This window comes from Ornithorhynchus anatinus, chromosome 1, assembly GCF_004115215.2.
Source record: "Ornithorhynchus anatinus isolate Pmale09 chromosome 1, mOrnAna1.pri.v4, whole genome shotgun sequence".
NCBI lineage: Eukaryota > Metazoa > Chordata > Mammalia > Monotremata > Ornithorhynchidae > Ornithorhynchus > Ornithorhynchus anatinus.
In genome coordinates this window covers 152,507,551-152,527,279 of record NC_041728.1, presented here as the reverse complement: position 1 = coordinate 152,527,279, position 19,729 = coordinate 152,507,551, and the positions used below count along the sequence as shown (strand labels likewise).

The window sequence follows — 19,729 nt, the reverse complement described above, 5'->3', positions numbered from 1 at the left end:
CTTAACTTCTCTCTGCCTAAGTTTCCTCGCCTGTAAAATGGGGATTCAATTCCTGTTCTTCCTCTTTCTTAAGCTGTGAGCCTCAGTTGGAACAGGCTCTGTGTCTGGCATAATTATCTTGTACCTAACCCAGTGCTTAGAACAGTGTTTGACACATAGTTACCACTTTAACAAACACCATAATAATAACGGTCCAAATTGTCCACTGTGGGACTCAAACGTCACAGTTTTTCAAATGTGTTTTCCTTCTTCAGAGGAGAATGGTAAGAGTATATTACATTGCTGCTATGCTCTACTTTCATGATAAAGAAAAAACACACTAATAAAGACCACTTATAATTCCCTAGGAATTTTCCCTCTACAGACAGCAACTGCATAAAATGCTCCATAAATGATGAGCCTGATCTTTAGACTGAAAACTCGCTGTGGGCAGGGAATGTGTCTGTTATATTGTCGTGTTGTATCCCTCAAGTGTTTAATACAGTGTCCTGCAAACAGTAAGTACTCAATAAATATGACTGATTGATTGACTGATGAGCCAAATCTCTGTGTGCCCAAAGCACTACCCGAGAGTACTTTAGGCCTTTTGGAGGAGCATCAACTATTTCCAGTGACAGCACTCAATGAAATAATAATGTTGGTATTTGCCAAGTGCTTACTATGTGCACAGCACTGTTCTAAGTGCTCAGGTAAATACAGGGTAATCAGGTTGTCCCACGTGAGGCTCACAGTTAATCCCTATTTTACAGATGAGGTAACTGAGGCACAGAGAAGTTAAGTGACTTGCCCACAGTCACACAGCTGACAAGTGGCAGAGCTGGAAGTCGAACCCATGAACTCTGACTCCGAAGCCCAGGCTCTTTCCACTGAGCCATGCTGCTTCCCTTAAAAATATAGTTCCTTAGCAGTCTGAGAGATTGAATGCTCCACCTAAAGTACTGAATTTACTCCCAAGGAATAATTCTGGACACTGGAAAAATTGGTCTACTCATAATAACGTTTATAACACCTATCGTTGTTATTATTATTACTTTAACCCTTGTTCAAAATCCCAAGTTCAAGAGAGTCTCACAGAGTGAGAAAGATAAAAGGGAATAATTTCAATGAAGAGCAATTTTAAAGTCCTATTTTATATAGTTGTTTTACCCAAAATTCTTAGCAAAAAGTAAAACCAACAAACTAATGTTTTTGTTAATTTATGAATAGTCAAATGAATATACTTCTATGATACTTCAAGACTACTTGGTGAGATCATGAACATTTCTAAATACTTTAAACTGATTTCAAGGTTATTAAATGTAAAATAAAGTTACTTATAACAAAATTCTGTGTTTGAATGAGTGCTATTAATCATCTTACAATTTTTCATCTTCCGGTTCTTTAACTTGTAGTAGCCAAACTGCGAGATCATAATGACATCCATGTTGACATAAAAAATGGCAGTAAAAATCTGGGGATGAAGCACATACAACCCATAAATCCAATGCTCCAGGTTCAAAAACACATAAATATAATGTGATTTGGGAAGATTATCCAGACATCGACAAACCTTAAATGACAGAAGAGAACACATTTATAGACTAAAAATCAAATGGAAGACTTCATGCCTCTCATCCCTCCTCCTTCCCCTCATCATGAATGAAGCCAATGCTTCATCTTCCCTAGTTGTCCTCAGTCGATAGTTTCAAGGAGAAGGGGATGATCCACAATGTTCGTGGCAGTTGAGAGGTCTAGGTGGATTAGAGGCCGTTGGATTACCCAAGAAGGAGACCACCGGTGACCTCTGAGAGGGCAGTTTCCATGGAGTGAAGGGGATGGAAGCCAAACTCGAGGAGGTAGAGGCAGTGAGTGTTCACCAATCACTCAAGGAGGTTGGAGAGGAATGGTAGGAGAAAAATGAGGGGATAACTGGAAGGAGTTGTGCTTGCAAGGGAGGGTTTTTTAAAAATAGAGGATACATGAGCATGTTTGAAAGCAGTGGGAAACGAAGCCACTGGAATGTAAACAGTTGAAGATAGTGGACGGGGAGGGAAGAAGAGAGAGGCAAGGGTTTTGATAAGGTGCGAAGGGATGGGGTTGGAGGTGCAGGCGAAGGGGTTAGATCTCGAGAGGAATTTTTATGAAACCAAAGTAGGATCAACTTGTGCCAAAGAACTGTCAGTTGATTCTCTTCAAATATATGTCTGTTGAATATACCCAAATGCAGGCATATCCAGCAATGAATAGGAGCACCATCTTAATATTTAACCATTAAAACCCAACTCAGCCAAGCAAACCACTTACCTGAATTGGTAGCTGATTGGTCAAATAGCAGCCAATGAAATTTGTAAGGTCCCCAGCTATCCAGCACAGCAAAAAGCTAAGAGAAAGAGCTTCGTCCACTTTTCCATTTCTGTATGCAACATAAAGTTGTCTAGAAAAATTTCACAGATTAGAAAGATTTCAAAGTGTAAATTCTACAGTGCTATTAACATGAAATCAATATGAATATCTTTTTCATTAAATGATAATAATTATAATGAATAATTATGGTATTTGTTAAGCGCTAACTATGTGCCAGGCACTGTTCTAAGTGCTGGGGTTGATACAAGGTAATCAGGTTGTCCCTCATGGGGCTCACAGTCTTAATCCCCATATTACAGATGAGGTAACTGAAGCACCAAGAAGTTAAGTGGCTTGCCCAAGGTCACAGAACAGACTAGGGGTGGAGCCGGAATTAGAACCCATGTCTTCAGACTCCCAAGCCCATGCTCTTGCCACTAAACCATGCTGCTTCTCAAATAATGGTGAAAGAGAATTTTCAGAATAGCACAACAGACCAATAGGTACAAATTCCCAAAGCTTAAATTAATGCAGTCCAAAAGTTTGATAAAAATTGATATAAACCATTTCTTTTCACTATAACTTTCAGTTTTCAGCAACTTGGCCTGTACTTAATACTGGAGATTTAACAAATCTATTAGCAAAAATGATTTTAACTCATTTAATTGAGCTTTCTTAATCTAAATGAAGTAAACTATAGTCTTCTTAAGATTCTTTACTCTTATAACCTAGAAACATAAGAAACAGCATTAATGCATAAGACCATCTGTTAAGTATTAGGTACACACGAGCAAATGTCTCTAATTTTTTCCTTGTTCATCCCTTTCTCAGAAATCTCTACAAAAATTCCTAATCCTTAATTTCAAAGGTCTCTATTTGCTCTCTTTACCTACCAATTTCCTTAGTTGTGAGGTTCATACCAAATCTCACTCTTTGCTAGAGTTTACCTCTAGACTGTAAGCTTATTGCGGGCAGGAAATGTGTCTACCAATTCTGAAATATTTTACTCTTTCAAGCGCTCAGTACAATGGTCTGCACACAATAATTGCTCAACAAATACAATTGCCTGATTGCTCTTCCTAAAAGTCCTTTTAACTGTTATCAATCAATCAAAAGTATTTATTGAGTGCTTACTACATGTGTAGGACACCATACTAAGCACTTGGGAGAGTACAATACAGAGTTGGTTCCCTGACCACAACAGGCTTACAGTCTACCTCACACTCGACTTCCCTTTTCCAGTCCACTGTGCAAAGCGTTTCCCCATGCCTAAAACTCTCCCTGCTTTCAAATCCGCCAGACTCCACCCCACCTTTTCTTCAAAATCCTCCTGAAAACTCACTTCCTACAGGAAGCATTTCCCCCTCTGCAAAATTCCCCAAGGCATTCCATTTCAGCAGTCACCTTCAATATTCTGTATATGTCAATTTATTTGGTCGTTTATTCATTTTTTCTATATTACTGATGTTACCAGTTCTGTTGAAGCAACGTGGCTTAGTGGATAGAGCATGGGACTGGGAGTCAGAAAGAGCTGTGTTCTAATCCTGGCTCTGCCAAGTGTCTGCTGTGCAACCTTGGGCATGTCATTTTACTTCTCTGTGCCTTTGAAGTAGAAGCAGCGTGGCGCAGTGGAAAGAGCACGGGCTTTGGAGTCAGGGCTCATGAGTTTGAATCCCAGCTCTGCCACTTGTCGGCTGTGTGACTGTGGGCAAGTCACTTAACTTCTCTGTGCCTCAGTTCCCTCATCTGTAAAATGGGGATTAAGACTGTGAGCCCCACGTGGGACAACCTGATTCCCCTATGTCTACCCCAGCGCTTAGAACAGTGCTCGGCACATAGTAAGCGCTTAACAAATACCAACATTATTATTTGTCACCTCATCCGTAAATGGGATAAGAGCCTGAGCCCTAAGTGGGACAGGGGCTGTGTCCACCCTGGTTAACTTGTATTTACCCCAGGGCATAGAACAGTGCACGGCACACTGTGAGCACTTAGCAAGTACACTAATTATTATTCTTAGTAAGCTTCTCCCGCTCATTTCATGTAAATTCCATGAAGAGGACTGTATCTATTACCCTAATTGCAATCCCTACTGTTTAGTACAATGTTCTGCACACAATAGATAGTCAGAAATACTAATGAATAAACAATCACAGATTCATCAATGGAAATTGAGTACTATGTGAAGAGCACTGTACTAAGCACTTGGAAAAGTATAATACAATAGACCTGGTAGACATAATCCCTACTCACCAGGAGCTTCAACAATCTGACACAGAATCATATCATTTATGCCCTTGTGTTCTTAGTATCAAAGATGTTTTCAGGAGACTATTGTAATATTGAACATGTAATATCAATTGCCTGGCATTGGATCTCCTTTGTTTCAAACAGAAACACTTTCACTTTGAAACTCTAGGTCTTGTTTGAAGAAACAGGACAGCAGGGTCATAGAACATCTCTGTCTATTCAGCTTGTCTGAGCAGAGCTCCTGATAGGTACAGAATTAGCACAATTAATAACAATAATAATAATAATGGTATTTGTTAAGCACTTACTATGTGCCAAGCACTGTTCTAAGCATTGGGGTAGGTACAGCAAGGTGTAGTGTAGGAGCAGCATGGCATAGTGGATAAAGCACGAGGCTGGGAGTCAGAAGGCCTTGGGTTCTAATCCCAGCTCTGCCATTTGCCTGTTGTGTGACCTTAGGCAAGTCACTTCACTTTTCTGGGCCTCAGTTCCCTCATTTGTAAAATGGGGATTGAGACTGTGAGCCTCATTTGGGACAGGGACTGTGCCCAACCCGATTTGCTTGTATCTACCCCAGCATTTAGTACAGTGCCTGGCACATTGTAAGTGCTTAACAAATACCATAATTGTTACTACAAGGTAATTGCCAGCAACATCCTGAAGCTCCTGGAGGTCCCTTCCCCGACATCTTTACTGCCAGGACTCAGGACACTGCTTGGAGACCACCTTCATCTGCACGGAGTGAGGGACTGGAGAGAGGGTCATACATTACTGAAGATTCCTGTCAGCACAGTCAAATAAAGTCAAATAGTGGGCTGTCATCAAGGACTGGAAGCAGCACTTGGGTTACTTGCCTCCCGGATGTTTGTTTGCCCAAGTAGCTCCAAAGTCTAAATTAGTATAATGCTTATAATCTTTTTTTATGGTATTTGTTAAGCGCTTACCATGTGTCAAGCATGGTATTATGCCCCGGGATAGATACAAAATAGTTAAGTTGGACACAGTCCATGTCCCACATGGGGCTGGTAGTCTTAATCCCTATTTAACAGATGAGGTAAAGGAGGCACGGAGAAGTAAAGTGATTTGCGCCCGGTCACACAGTGGACAAATAGTGGACCCAGGATTAGAACCCAGGTCCTTCTGACTCTCAGGCCTGTGCTCCATCCACTAAGTCATGCTGCTTCTCTAGCAGAAGTAGCAATTTATACTGAAAAGTTCATTTCCAAAAGCACGCTCGGTTCAAGTAGATGAGATGAGTAGATATTTTGAAGAAAATGGAAAATGATAGCGTTATGGCATATTGCAATTAGCAAACTAAAGTAAAATTCCACATTGGCACCCACCCTCAAAACAAAGACCACACCTACAAAAGATGGTCCATCAATCAGTGACGTTTATCGAGCACTTACTCTGTATAGAGCACTCTAATGAGAAAGTGAATTGAGGATCTGAATATAGTTCAATAAACCTAATGCAATTTTCTATGTTTCCCAACTAATATTTAAAAGATCAGAAACTACTTTGGGGGGGGCAACTGCTGGTGATTTGGGGGTTGACACCTCTCTGTCTGCCTGGGCTACTGGACTGCCTTGAAGGGCACTTAAGTAGTGACAGAGCTGGGGGACAGGACTGAGATTTGGGAAAGTTCTGCATGTATGCAATCAATCAGGCTGTTCATGATGGTGTCAGAGTTCTCAGAATGGGCTTAAAGTGGGTTCCAAAAATGTGGAAACCCTACTACTGTTAGATTGGCACTAAAAAGAGAAGAGAAGCAGCATCATTAAGTGGAAAGACCATGGACCTGGGAGTCAGAGGACATGGGTTCTAATCTCGGCTCTGCCACTTGTCTGTTGTGTGGCCTTGGACGAATCACTTAACTTTTCTGCAACTTAGTTTTCTCATCTATAAAATAGGGATTCAATCCTGCTCCCTACTAAATAAACTATGTGCCCCATATGGGATACGGACTGTGTCCAATCTGATCATCTTGTACGTACCCCAACACTTAGTACAGTGGTTGGCACATAGTAAGTGCTTAACAAATAACAATTATTGATCATTACTACTGCAGGTTTTCCCTGCACTGATTTGAGGACAGGGGACTAGGGAGAGTGATTGCCTATGAAGAAATGCCTTACAAAATGCTGTCAATGCAGGCAAGACCTGTGCTTCAACAATTCTCTTCCCCTCCTTGTCATAAAATATAAAAAGTTTATAATAAGAATTCAAGAAGGAATGTTCAATCACAAACGAGATATATAGGATTTTACACTTACGGTAGTGCAGCAAACAAAAAACAGATGATAGAAATCAGCCCTAAGATCACACTCCAGTATTCCCAGGCATTATCTACACATTCTTCCAAGAGATGCCAAATCCATGCTGTTCCATTTTCACAGACTCTTCCACTCTCCAAAGAAGAAAGATTGAAATCGTGAAGCGGAGTGACCATCTTTTAAATGCTGATAATCAACTTCCCTTGTACGTCTCTTGGGCACACAATCAGTTTTTGGGGGAATATCCCCTCGCAGCACCTCCACATTCAGGGAGAGAGTTTGATTCAAGGTATTTCCAATTCTGTAAAAATGAAATAGAGAATATGTGAATGTTAAAATGAAATGAATCAGAATAACATGGAGTTATTTAAGTTAGAGCAGTGTGAGAAGTAGCATGGTCTAGTGGAATGAACACAGGTCTGGGAGGCAGCGGACCTGGGTTCTAATCCCAGCTTCTCCATCTGTCTGCTGGATGGCCTTCCCCAACTAGGCCCTCATTTCCTCTTCTCCCACTCCCTTCTGTGTCACCCTGGCACTTGGATTTGCACCCTTTATTCACTCTTCCCTCGGCCCCAAAGAACTTACCCCAATTTATTTATTTATATTAATGCCTGTCTCCACCTCTAGACTGTAAGATCGTTGTGGGCAGGGAATGTGTCTTCCAACTCTGTCATACTGTATTCTTCCGAGTGCTTAGTATAGTGCTCTGCATTCACTCACTCATATTTACTGAGCCCTTACTGTCTGCAGAGCACTGTACTAAATGCTTGGGAGAGTACGACACAACAATGGACACATTCCCTGTCCACAGTATACACTCAATAAATACGCCTGATTGATGGTTGGATTGACTAACCTTGGGTAAGTCATTTAAACCTCACTGTTCTTCAGTTACCTCATATGTAAAATGGGGATTAAATCTTCCTCTCTCTGATTAAGACTGAGAGCCATATATGGGATTATATTGTATCTACTCCAGCACTTAGAACAGTGTTCGATGTATTTGAGCACTTAACAAGATACCATAAAAAAGTTAAAAACAAAGATATAACTATATTAACCTGCACCCATATTTCAATATTAAATATGGAACTGATGGATTAACCCTCAGAGAAAAAAAATTCACCCCAATCCCAATTTAAAGGACTCTGCTGTTAACGACGTACCTATTTTAGCAAAGACAGGGGCATACATGTTCATGGCAGAAAGAATGAAATTAATTTAAGCAGCTTCCTTGGAGGCATACAGTTACCTTCAATAGGCAAAATAAATTGTTAGAACAAAATGATCATGTCCCAATTTTTCTTCTTATGGTCAATTTAAATTTAAGTACTAGTGACAAAGCAATATGATTCCTTTGATTTGACCCTTAAGAAAACTCTCTTTAGACCTTATGGTGGAGTAGTCTGTCAAAATGAAAGCCTTGGGTAAGTGATGGGAAGATAAGCAACAATCATCTGTACAATGGACATAAATCTGGTTTACTGGGTGTGTGAGTTTTAGCTAGACTGTTAGAGATTTATGGAACATTCTTCTGACACATGAGCCTGTTTGTGTTCAGAGTGTCAAGGTGTTGTTGGAGGTGGCTTGTGTTTGTGGGCACAGTGTTGGGCACAAACTACTGTCCAAGTTTTATTGAGTGGGGAATTTTGCAAGTACATTCTTCAAAAATGGGAGTATTAGTTTTAGTATACATTTTTAAAATTATAAATAAAAGGTGATCCCTACAAAGCCAGCTCCATGAGGACAAACAAGACAGACTCACCTACATCCACCACTCCCACACAACTAATATTATAAATAGAGATTACCAGCAGTCGTTAGTTGAAGGAATAAAATAGTTACAGAGGGATTATATCTTCTCTTTCCTATTCTCGGAATGCAGATAAGCCAACAGTTTTAGGATGATAGCATGTCCTCAGTCTCAGAAACCTTGCTTTTCTTACCCTCAAGTTCGTTGTGGGAGGGAATGTGTCTGTTTATTGTCATATTGTGCTTTCTCTAGTGGTTTGTTCAGTGCTTTGCACACAGTAAGCGCTCAATAAATACAATCGAATAAATGAATGAAAGGTCAGGAACTAAGTCAAATCGAAGGGAATTTATCCCCTATCTGAAATTTATTTTAATGTCTGTCTATCCCTGTGAGCAATCTGTGGGCTGGGCTAACATTTACCAACTCCATTGTATCGTGCTTCCCCAAGGGAAGTTTGAGTTTGTACTAACCCAAAAACCACTGCTTGATTAAGCATTCAATAAATACTATTCATTAGTTGATTTTCCCCTCACACGCAAGAAGAGAATAAAACTCATCTCCCCATCATGTATTTACTTATACTGATGTCCACTTATTTGCATTGCTGTCTGCCTCCCTAACTCTAGACAGTGAGCTTGTTGTGGGCAGGGACTGACACTCTTTATTGCTGTATTGTACTTTCCCAAGCGCTTAGAACAGTGCTCTGCACACAGTATGCACTCAAAAAATACAATTGAATGAATGCTCTGCACGCAGCAGGCACTTAATAAATAAGACTGAATGAGTGAATGAACTCCAGTCAGTTCCATTTCAGAGGACTGTGTCTACCATGCCAATCCATATTTTAAAGCCATGGAAAATCTACAGGTAGACTAAGAAAGGCTTTGGAAACTGTGGCTTCAGATGAAAGGGTAAGGAAATTGGGATACTTAAGCCTCAAGGAGATACGTGATTTAATTGTTGCCTTCATGTATGTGAAGGAGGATTCTAACCAGGCATTTTCCATCTTCATGTTAGGACCAACACGTGGGAATGCGGAAAGAGAGATTTATGCCACACTACAGCTCTCTGATAGTAATTTTGTGCCTATAACAACTAAATCTGAGTAGGTATCACCTACTTAATGACTGATGCAGTACTGAGAAGCAGCAGGGTGTAGTGGGATACAGCACGGGTCTGCGAGTCAGAAGGTCATGGGTTCTAATCCCGGCTCTGCCACTTGTCTGCTGTGTGACCTTGGGCAAGTCACTTAACTTCTCTGTGCCTCAGTTTCCACATATGTAAAATGGGGACTGAGACTGAGACCGTGAGCCCCATGAAACTACGGCCTGGGACATCTTAATCGAGGGCTCAGACTATTTTAATATAAGGGGAGGAGGATGTTTTAGGGGATTTTTTTTCCTCAGTGCTTTTTTAAAATGGTATTCGTTAAGCAACCTCTCAGGGTCGCACCTGGAGAATTTCCAGGACTCTACCAGTCTCGACTACAGGAGGAAGAGTCAAGCAGAGTCCTGTCCATTCAATTCCTAGCACAGCCAAAGGCTAGTAGTGAGTAGAAGCAGCGTGGCTCAGTGGAAAGAACCCAGGCTTGGGAGTCAGAGGTCATGGGTTCGAATCCCGGCTCTGCTACTTAATAATAATAATAATAATAATAATGTTGGTATTTGCTTACTTTGTGCCAAGCACTGTTCTAAGCACTGGGCACTGTTCTAAGTGCTGGGCACTTGTCAGCTGTGTGACTGTGGGCAAGTCACTTCACTTCTCTGCACCTCAGTTACCTCATCTGTAAAATGGGGATTAACTGCGAGCCTCACTGCGACAACTTGATTACCCTGTATCTACTTCAGCGCTTAGAACAGTGCTCTGCACATAGTAAGCGCTTAACAAATACCAACATTATTATTATTAGAAGGTGATTTGCTACAAGTCAAAATCCCCTGTGCTGGGCAGCAGCGGCATGAGAGACAGTTGAGGAGGGAGGCTCGTTTACCGAGTGGAAGGAGGCAACGGTAAACCACTTCCAGACTTTTACCAAGAAAACTCTATGGATCCACTACCAGAACAATTGCAGATGGACGGCGGGGCGTTCTGGGAGAGATGTGTCCGTGGCATCGCTATGGGTCGGATAAGACTCGACAGTGTAAGACAATAACAAATTTGTTAAGCGCTTACTATGAGCCAAGAACCTTACTAAACTCTGGGGTGGATACAGGATAATCAAGTTGGACTCAGTCCCTGTCCCACATGATATTCACATCCCAGACTAAGCTCCACTTTTCCTCATCTCTCATCCCTTCTGCTTCACCCTGATTAGCTCCCTTTGCTCTGTCCCCACTTCCCAGCCCCAAAGCACTTATGTATATATCTGTAATTTTATTTATTTGTATTGATGTCTGTCTCTCCGCCTCTAGACTGTGAGCTCACTGTGGGAAAGAAATGTCACTGTTTATTGTTGTATTGTACTTTCCCAAGCGCTTAGTACAGTGCTCTGCACTCAGTAAGCGCTTAATAAAAACGATTGAATGAATGAATAATTAGGGGGGAGTGGATTCAATCTCCATGTGGAAACCAAGGCACAGAGAAGTTAAGTGACTTGCCCCAGATCACTTAGAGTGTCAGGATTAGAACCCAGATCTTCTGACTCTCAGACCCGTCCTCTCTTTCCATTAAGCTGCTGCTTCCCACTAGTGCAGATTCACTTGAAGGGCGCTAGGCTGCGTCAGTGGAGACAAGGCAGTGGCTCAGTGGAAAGAGCACAGACTTGGGAGTCAGAGGTCATGGGTTCTAATCCCAGCTCCCCTGCTTGTCAGCTGTGGGACTTTGGGCAAGTCACTTCACTTCTCTGTGCCTCAGTTACCTCACCTGTAAAACTGGGATTAAGTCTGTGAGCCTCTCATGAGACAACCTGATCACCTTGTATCCCTCCCAAGCACCTAAAACAGTGCTTTCAAACAGCGCTCAACAGATGCCATCATTATTATTATAATCCTTGGACCTACCTCTGATAGTCGCAGGAGCACACATGACTGATAACCCATGTAATGGAAGGCTTGCCCTCACCTCCCACCCTAGCACTGGCCTGTCTGTGCTCTGATATAACTGCCCCAAGACCAAATAGTTAACAGGAAAGAGCTGTGCCCAGAGGAATGGTTATCCTGCCAGATCATGAACCTACAATCAATCGATCGACCAATCACAATAATTATGGTATTTGTTAAGCACTTACTATGTGCCAAGAACTATTCTAAGCGCTGGGGTGGAAACAAGATAATGGGGTTGGAGCCGGTCCCTGTCCCACATAGGGCTCACAGCCTTAATCCCCATTTTACAGATGAGTGAACTGAGGCCCAGAGAAGTGAAGTGACTTACCCAAGTTCACACAGCAAAGTGGCAGATTAGAACTCATGATCTTCTGACTCCCAGGCCCGTGCTTTATCCACTAGGCCACGCTGCTTCTCAAAGTGGAGAAGTCAGGCGCTTACTGTGTACAGGGCATTGTTCTAAGCACTTGGGAGAATACAATATAACATTTGGTAGGCATGTTTCCTACCCACAGGGAGCTCACGATCTTCGTTCAGCCAGGTTGAAGCCAAACCTGTTTACAACCGAGCTGGGTTCAGACCTCCTGACCTGAACCACCTCACCCCTTTTAGGACTGGTTTGATCTTGGACACTCATACACGTTTGAAGCCTGCTCTAATCCTACCCTCCCCAAAGTGACCCCTAAATCCCACCTTGTAAGGATCATGGCTCAGGTCTAGACAGTGCAGTGGCTAGGGAGGGAAGGAGGGCCAGGGCACTGAGGAACTCAAGGACAGAGATGGTGGAGGATGGAAAAAAAACCTGAGATTTCCCAAACGTCAGGGCCTGGTGCCGACGTCAGAGTTTTGGGAATGAATTTGGAAATGGGACTTGGGGTATGATGCCTTCACCTGCAGCATAAGGCCTCCTTAAAACCTTGGGAAGGCTAGTGGCCATGGTAGCTGTTGCTAAGCCTTCGGGTATGCCATGAATTCTGAATCAGATGGAGCTTGAAATTCTGTTCCTCTAGCCACAGCTCCCTACTGATTTTCATTTTTCTTCTGTGGATTGTGTATTTGTCCTCACCTCCTAGGCTTTAACCTTTTTGTTGTTTCCTTGCTCCAGATCTGTCAATTCCTCTCCCCTAAGTTTATTCATAGATTGTGAGCCCCTCAAGGGCCAGGGTCCATGTCTAATTGCCACGTGTATACTCTTCCCCAGCCTTCAGTACAGTTCTCTGCACACAATAAGTGCTTAATCAACACCATTACCATGACTACTAAACTCTGATAATAATAATTATGGTATTTGTTAAGTGCTTACTACGAGCCAGGCACTGTGCTAAGCGCTGGGCCACTACGCAGACCAAACGCTGCAAGCATTAATAAAAGACAAAGTATCAGGTGGTCCACTGTAAAATCATGGCTGTAATTCAATTCTGTACTAAACCATTACCTGAGGAAAAAGTTAATCAATCAATTATATTTATTCAACACTTACTGTGTGAAGAGCACTGGACTAAGCACTGGGGAGAGTACGCTATAACAGAGTTGGGAGACACACTCCCTGTCCCCAGTGAGTTTACAGTCTAGATGAGTGTAATTGAGGGTTACCCCGTGAATTTGTACCATATTGATAAACTGAATAATTTGGTAAAATTCAAAAGTGAAAATAAATTGCAATGGTAAAAAAAAACCCCACAAACACAAGAGAAAATGAACTTACCTTCCTCCTTCCTGCTCCTCCCAGATTCTTGGTCCATTATATTCTTTGGCCTGAAGGCATGACGCATGGCAGCAGATCATGCTCAACCCAAGGTAAGGTGGAGAGGGAATAGGGGCTTCAAATCTAAAAAGTAAGAAAATAAAAACGTACGTAGCAATGAACTAAAGGCCTACTGCAAATCACGTCACACTGGACGGAATCTCTGCGGATAAAGTGCTGAAGGTTATTCAGGCATTTCGGGCAAACAATGGGGCCAGAGAAAGGTATTCCTTGTTTTATTTGAGGTTCCTAGAAAAATGATATCGTAAGCAAAATATGCTATTTGAATTGAATTTCCCATAAGGATGGATGATGTAAACTGGGGATTTAAGTCTCACCTTGGGCATTGTTGAGATGAATAAAAACATAATTTTTAGTATATGCTTCCTTCTCCTGTTGGGAGTTACCTAGGATCCTGAGCTCCCTAAATGGGTTTTGTAAAGTCACCCGGAGGGCTCCTTCAGGAAGGTCTTCCGGGCTACCTGATATTCAGGTTTAAGAATAGGACTGTTTCATAATCCCCATTAGGGACCAAGCAGCTAGATCCAAACTGCAGGGGGATATCAATGCTGGGAATTCCAGGAGCTGAAGGATTTTTTCCCATGAAGTAATGGCTACTTCTGTCGCCGCTCTCTCTTCTACCTGTATGCGAATGGAGGCATGCACGTGTGTTTGAGGGACATGGAACATGAATGACATCATCATGCTCCTTGTGGGCAGGGATCACTTCTACCAACTCTGTTGTATTGTACTTTCCCAAGCGATTGGTACAGTGCTCTGCACACGGTACGCGCCCAATAAATAAGGTTTTCAAACTTTCTGGGTTTTCTCCATCTTCTATCTTTTCTTCTCCATGTCTTGGTCTTTTCTGTCACTAAAAAATAAAACAGAGTATGGATGGCTACTTAAGTATAGGCTTCTTTTTTCCTATAATGCAGGGGTTGAATTCTTATAAAACTCAACATTAACAAAAAGTTCCATTGTAGTACACACTGCCTGACCCTGCCTGTGCGCAAAAATGGTTTCTTTTGTCCCCCAGCACACTGTATGCACATGGGGGGCACTGTTGCATAATGGTCCCCGATTCCCTGTTTTCTAGCCAAAATGAGTAGTAAAAGCATGTGTTTCTTCCTTCTACCCATGCGGATATGGACTTTAAGCGGAGCGCTCTACTTCTATGATTGAGCTTTTTCCGAAACGGAGAGTGACAACTCTCATAATGGGAGAACTGGTGTACTACTCGTCAACACTCCCTTTTCAGTGGCATCCTTCTAGGAACCCACGGGTGTCCACAGAGTCTTCCCGCTGACGGTGGGCCCTCCACCTGACCGTTCACCACTCTGCCCCTGGAGAGGGTGGGCAGCCCCCACAGGCCTGCCCTTCCTCAGTCCCTTTTCTCCCTGTCCCATATCCACATGTAATATAATAATAATAATGGTACTTGTTAAGTGCTTACAATGTGCCAAGCACTGTTCTAAGCACTGACATAGACACAAGTTAATCAGGTTGTTCACGGTCCCTGTCCCACATTGGGCTCACACTCTTAATCCCCCTTTATTAACAGATGAGGTAACTGAGGCACAGAAGTTTAGTGATTGACTGAAGGTCACACAGCAGACAAGTGGTGGATCTGGGATTAGAACCCATGAGCTTCTGATTCCCAGGCCCCTACTCTATCCACTACACCATGTTATGCCTAAAAGCTCACGTATACTCTCACCACAAATACACACATCCATGGACGTGCAAACTCGGCTACACAGAAATCTTCCCACTCAACAACGGCACGAACGTTGAGTTGGTGGGATACAAGGGTATTCCCAGCTCTGCCACTTGTTGCTGTGTTACCTTGAGCAAGTCACTTCACTGCACCTCAGTTCCCTCATCTGTATAATGGGGATTAAGACGGTGAGCCCCACATGGGACAGGGACTGTCTAACTTGATTATATTCTATCTACCCCAGTGTTTAGAACAGCGCTTGGCACAGAGTGAGCACTTAACAAATACCATTATTATTATCATTATTATTAAGGATTATTGGCCCTAAGAACTGGAACTGTGGGGGTAAAGTTACTAACTTCATTCCCACAATTCTTTGGATTATCTTCTCCCCCCGTGTCAATACAGAAGAGCCACAGTAAGCAGGAGTCCTATAAGGCTGCTGGCCAGGGCTCTCTCCCGTTCCCAGCCTCAGTTGGGAATGAGTGTACCTACCAGACTCTCTGACAGACTACGAATGATGATGACGGTATTTGTTAAAGTGCTTAATATGTGCCAAGCACTGTTCTAAGCATTGGGGGTAGATACAAGGTAATCAGGTTGTCCCACATGGGGCTCACAGTCAATCCCCATTTTACAAATGAGAGAACCGAGGCCTGGAGAAGTTAAGTGACTTGCCCACAGGCACACTGCTGATAAGTGGTGGAGCTGGGATTAGAACTCATGACCTCTGAATCCCAAGCCCGGGTTCTTGCCACTAAGCCACACTATTTCTCTATGAGAGCATCAGACTGCAAACTCTGGGTTCTCGTCATGACACCTGCTATCTGTCTGCTTTATGACTTTCAATAGGTTACAACTTCTCTCGGTTTCAGTGTTCCTATTTGCAAAATGGAGTTTAAATACTCAATCCATCACTAAATCCTGTAGGTCCCACCTTCACAACATCACTAAAATCCGCTCTTTCCTCTCCATCCAAACCGCTACGACGTTAATACAATCCCTCATCCTAGCCCATCTGGATTACTGCATCAGCCTCCTTGCTGACCTCCCAGCCTCCTGTCTCTCCCAACTCCAGTCCATACTTCATTCTGCTGCCCAGATCATTCTTCTACAAAAACATGCAGCACATGTCACCCGGCTCCTCAAAACACTCCCGCGACTCATTCGTTCATTCAGTGGTATTTATTCAGCGCTTAGTGTCCAGAGTACTATACTACTGGAAAGTACAATTCGACAACAGATAGAGACAATCCCTACCAACAACGGGCTCACAGTCTAGAAGGGGGACACACAACAAAACAAGTAGACAGGCATCAATAACATCAAAATTAACAGAATGATATATACGCATCATTAATGAAATAGAGCAATAAATATGTACAAATATACACAAGTGCTGTGGGGCAGGGAAGGGGGTAGAGCAGAGGGAGGGAGTCGGGGCGATGCGGAGGGAAGGAGGAGGAGAGGAAAAGGGGGGGGCTCAGTCTGGGAAGGCCTCCTGGAGGAGGTGAGCTCTCAGTAGGGCTTTGAAGAGGGGAAGAGAACTAGTTTGGATTGCCCATCCACCTCCGCATCAAACAACTCCTCACCGTTGGCTTTAAAGTACCCCACCTCCTTACCCCCTCCGACCTCATCTCACTACTCTCCTTCTACAGCCCAGCCTTCAGACTTCACTCTTTTAGTGGTAACCCATCTCACCACCAACCTCTAGCCCACATCCTGCCTCTGGCCTAGAATGCCCTCCCTCCTCAAATCCCCCAGACAATGACTCTCTCCCCTTTCAAATCCTTATTGAAGCCACATCTCCACCAAGAGGCCTTCCCAGACGAAGCTCCCTCAGTTTGCTCATCTCCCACTCCCTTTTACGTCACCCTGACCCGCTCCCTTTGCTCTTCCCCCTACCCAGCCCCACGGCACTAAGTACATATCTGTCATTTTTATTTATTTATATTGATGTCCACCTCCCTTGCGCCGCCCCCCGCCCCCCCCCCGGTCCACTTGTCTACTGCTGTATCGTACTTTCCGGAGCTCCTACTACAGCGCTCTGCGTGCAGTAAGTCCTCAATAAATAGAATGAATGAATGAAATACATGTTCATTCATTCATTCAATAGTATTGAGTGCTTACTATGTGCAGAGCACTGTACTAAGCGCTTGGAATGTACAAATCGGTAACAGAGACAGTCCCTGCCCTTTGACGGCCTTACAGTCTAAACGGGGGAGACAGACGGACAAAAAACAATAGCAATAAATAGAATCAAGGGGATGAACATCTCATTAAAACATGTTCTCCCGTCCGCCCAGGATATTAGCTCCATGTGACTTTGTGGGGAAGGAAGGTGTCTGTTTAATGTTATACTGTACTCTCCCAGCCGCTTACTACAGTGCTTTGCTCAAGGAAAGCACTCAATAAATAGGACAATGACTGACTAAATACTGTGTCTGATCTGTGTCTAGCCCAATGCTTAGTTCTGTTTGGCACATAGTAAAACCTGAATAACTACCATTATTATTGCCTCCTCCTTACTTGGATGGGCCCCTTGACCTCATCTGTGCATTCAATCGTATTTATTGAGCGCTTACTGTGTGCAGAGAGCACTGTACTAAGCGCCTGGAAAGCACAATTCAGCAACAAATAGAAACAATCCCTACCCAACGGGCTCACAGTCTAGATGTGGGGGAGACAGACAATAAAATAAGTAAACAGACACATGTCTGGGGGTCCTCCTTTCTAACCCCGTGTGTGTGACTCTTCTTTTCTCCAAAGTTCTCAAACCCTGCAACCAACCTCTCCATTCCACCACACACCACGTACAGGAAGCAGCGTGGCTCAGTGGAAAGAGCCTGGGCTTCAGAGTCAGAGGTCATGGGTTCGACTCCCAGCTCTGCCACTTGTCAGCTGTGTGACTGTGGGCAAGTCACTTCACTTCTCTGTGCCTCAGTTCCCTCATCTGTAAAATGGGGATTAACTGTGAGCCTCACGTGGGACGACCTGATCACCCTGTATCTCCCCCAGCGCTTAGAACAGTGCTCCGCACGTAGTAAGCGCTTAACAAATACCAACATTTTTACTATTATTACACACACACTCACGAAAGGGGATTGTCTCTCATCTGTACTTCCCAAGCGCTCAGTACAGTGCTCCACACACAGTAAGCACTCGATAAATACAAGTGAATAAATGAAAGACTGTCACCCGTAAATACACCACGAGAACAATGCGTGGCACATAGTAAGGGCTTAACGCATACCATCATTATTCGTGGCTTAGCGGAAAGAGCACGGGCTTGGGAGCCGGAGGTCGTGGGTTCTAATGCCGCCTCCGCCGCTTGTCAGCCGTGTGACTTTGGGCAAGTCACTTCACTTCTCCGTGCCTCAGTTCCCTCATCTGTAAAATGGGGATTAAGACTGTGAGCCCCATGTGGACAACCTAATTACCTTGTCTCTACCCCAGCGCTTAGAACAGTGCTTGGCACATAGTAAGCACTTAACAAATACCAGCATTATTATTATTATTACGACAACTTCAAGTAAACGTTCCTCCGCCCATCAGTTCGCCTACGCACAAGCGCCCGCTCAGAAGCGTGTATCTGCCCCAGCGCTTGGCACATAGTAAGCGCTTAACAAATACCATCATAATAATTAGTAGTGAAAAGCTGGTATGCCATTATATGTATTACACATCTATATATTACACACACATATATATATCACACACGTATAATACATATATATACACACATATATTACATATATTAGGCCGTAAGCCCGTCAAAGGGCAGGGACTGTATCTTTCATTCAATAGTATTTATTCAATAGTATTTATTGAGCGCTTACTATGGGCAGAGCACTGTACTAAGCGCTTGGGATGAACAAGTCGGCAACAGATAGAGACAGTCCCTGCCGTTTGACGGGGTATCTGTTACCGATTTGTCCATTCCAAGCGCTTAGTACAGTGCTCTGCCCATAGTAAGCGCTCAATAAATACTAGCGAACGAATATATTAAATGTCCAAAAAGGAGGCAAGCGGAATCAGGAAGGAGGAAGGGAGGAGGCAGGGTTTGTTAGGAAGCCGGGACAGGACGGGGGCGAGCGGTGGGTGGGTGGGGCGACCTGGGGATGGCAGCGGGGCACCCAGGTGTCCCGCAGGTCGGGAGTGCACAGCGTCCCGCGCAGTGTCCCGCGCCTGGCCCTTTCCCGGCTCCGTCGGTCGCTGGATGGGTGGGTGGGTGGGTGGGTGGGTCGGAGGGGTCTCCTACTCACCGGCCAAGCGGCTCCAGGGCCCCGGGGACAAAGACTGCGGGCACGGGGGGGACAGGAGGGCACGGGGGGGACAGGAGGGCACAGGGGGAAGAGGGGGGCACAGGGGGGAGAGGGGGCAGGGAGACGGGCACAGGGGGAAGAGGAGGGCAGGGGGAGGAGGGCAGGGGGAGGAGAGGGGGGCAGAGGGGGTCAGGGTGGCGGCCGCCGGGCGAGCGGGCGGGCGGTGGGATGGGTAGAGGCCGAGCGGCCCGGGCCCCGAGCGGGGGGCGGAGGAGGAGGAGGAGGAGCCGGGGGAGCCGGAGGAAGAGGAGGAGGAGGAGGAAGAGGAGGGGGCGGAGCTCCTGGGGTCCTCCTCTGC

At 44.2% G+C, this 19,729-nt stretch overlaps 1 protein-coding gene across 3 annotated transcripts in view; it reads right to left on the bottom strand.

Annotated features, from left to right (window-relative positions):
- The window catches only part of SLC66A1L (solute carrier family 66 member 1 like), a 36,812-nt gene extending 17,376 nt beyond the window's left edge, over positions 1-19,436 (bottom strand). Inside the window, exons 1-6 of one of the 3 annotated variants that reach the window (XM_029074896.1) lie at positions 19,372-19,428; positions 13,348-13,470; positions 8,015-8,100; positions 6,849-7,149; positions 2,284-2,413; positions 1,360-1,450 (exon numbers count right to left, since the gene is read on the bottom strand). In XM_029074896.1, coding sequence (XP_028930729.1) covers positions 1,360-1,450; positions 2,284-2,413; positions 6,849-7,024 — 397 coding nt within the window. In that variant the 5' untranslated portion in view covers positions 7,025-7,149; positions 8,015-8,100; positions 13,348-13,470; positions 19,372-19,428. Of the gene's footprint in view, positions 1-1,359; positions 1,451-2,283; positions 2,414-6,848; positions 7,150-8,014; positions 8,101-13,347; positions 13,471-19,371 lie in introns of all 3 variants that reach the window. The other 2 variants (XM_039913241.1, XM_029074880.1) reach the window with 2 other exon arrangements.
- Between the last annotated feature and the right edge of the window lie 293 nt (positions 19,437-19,729).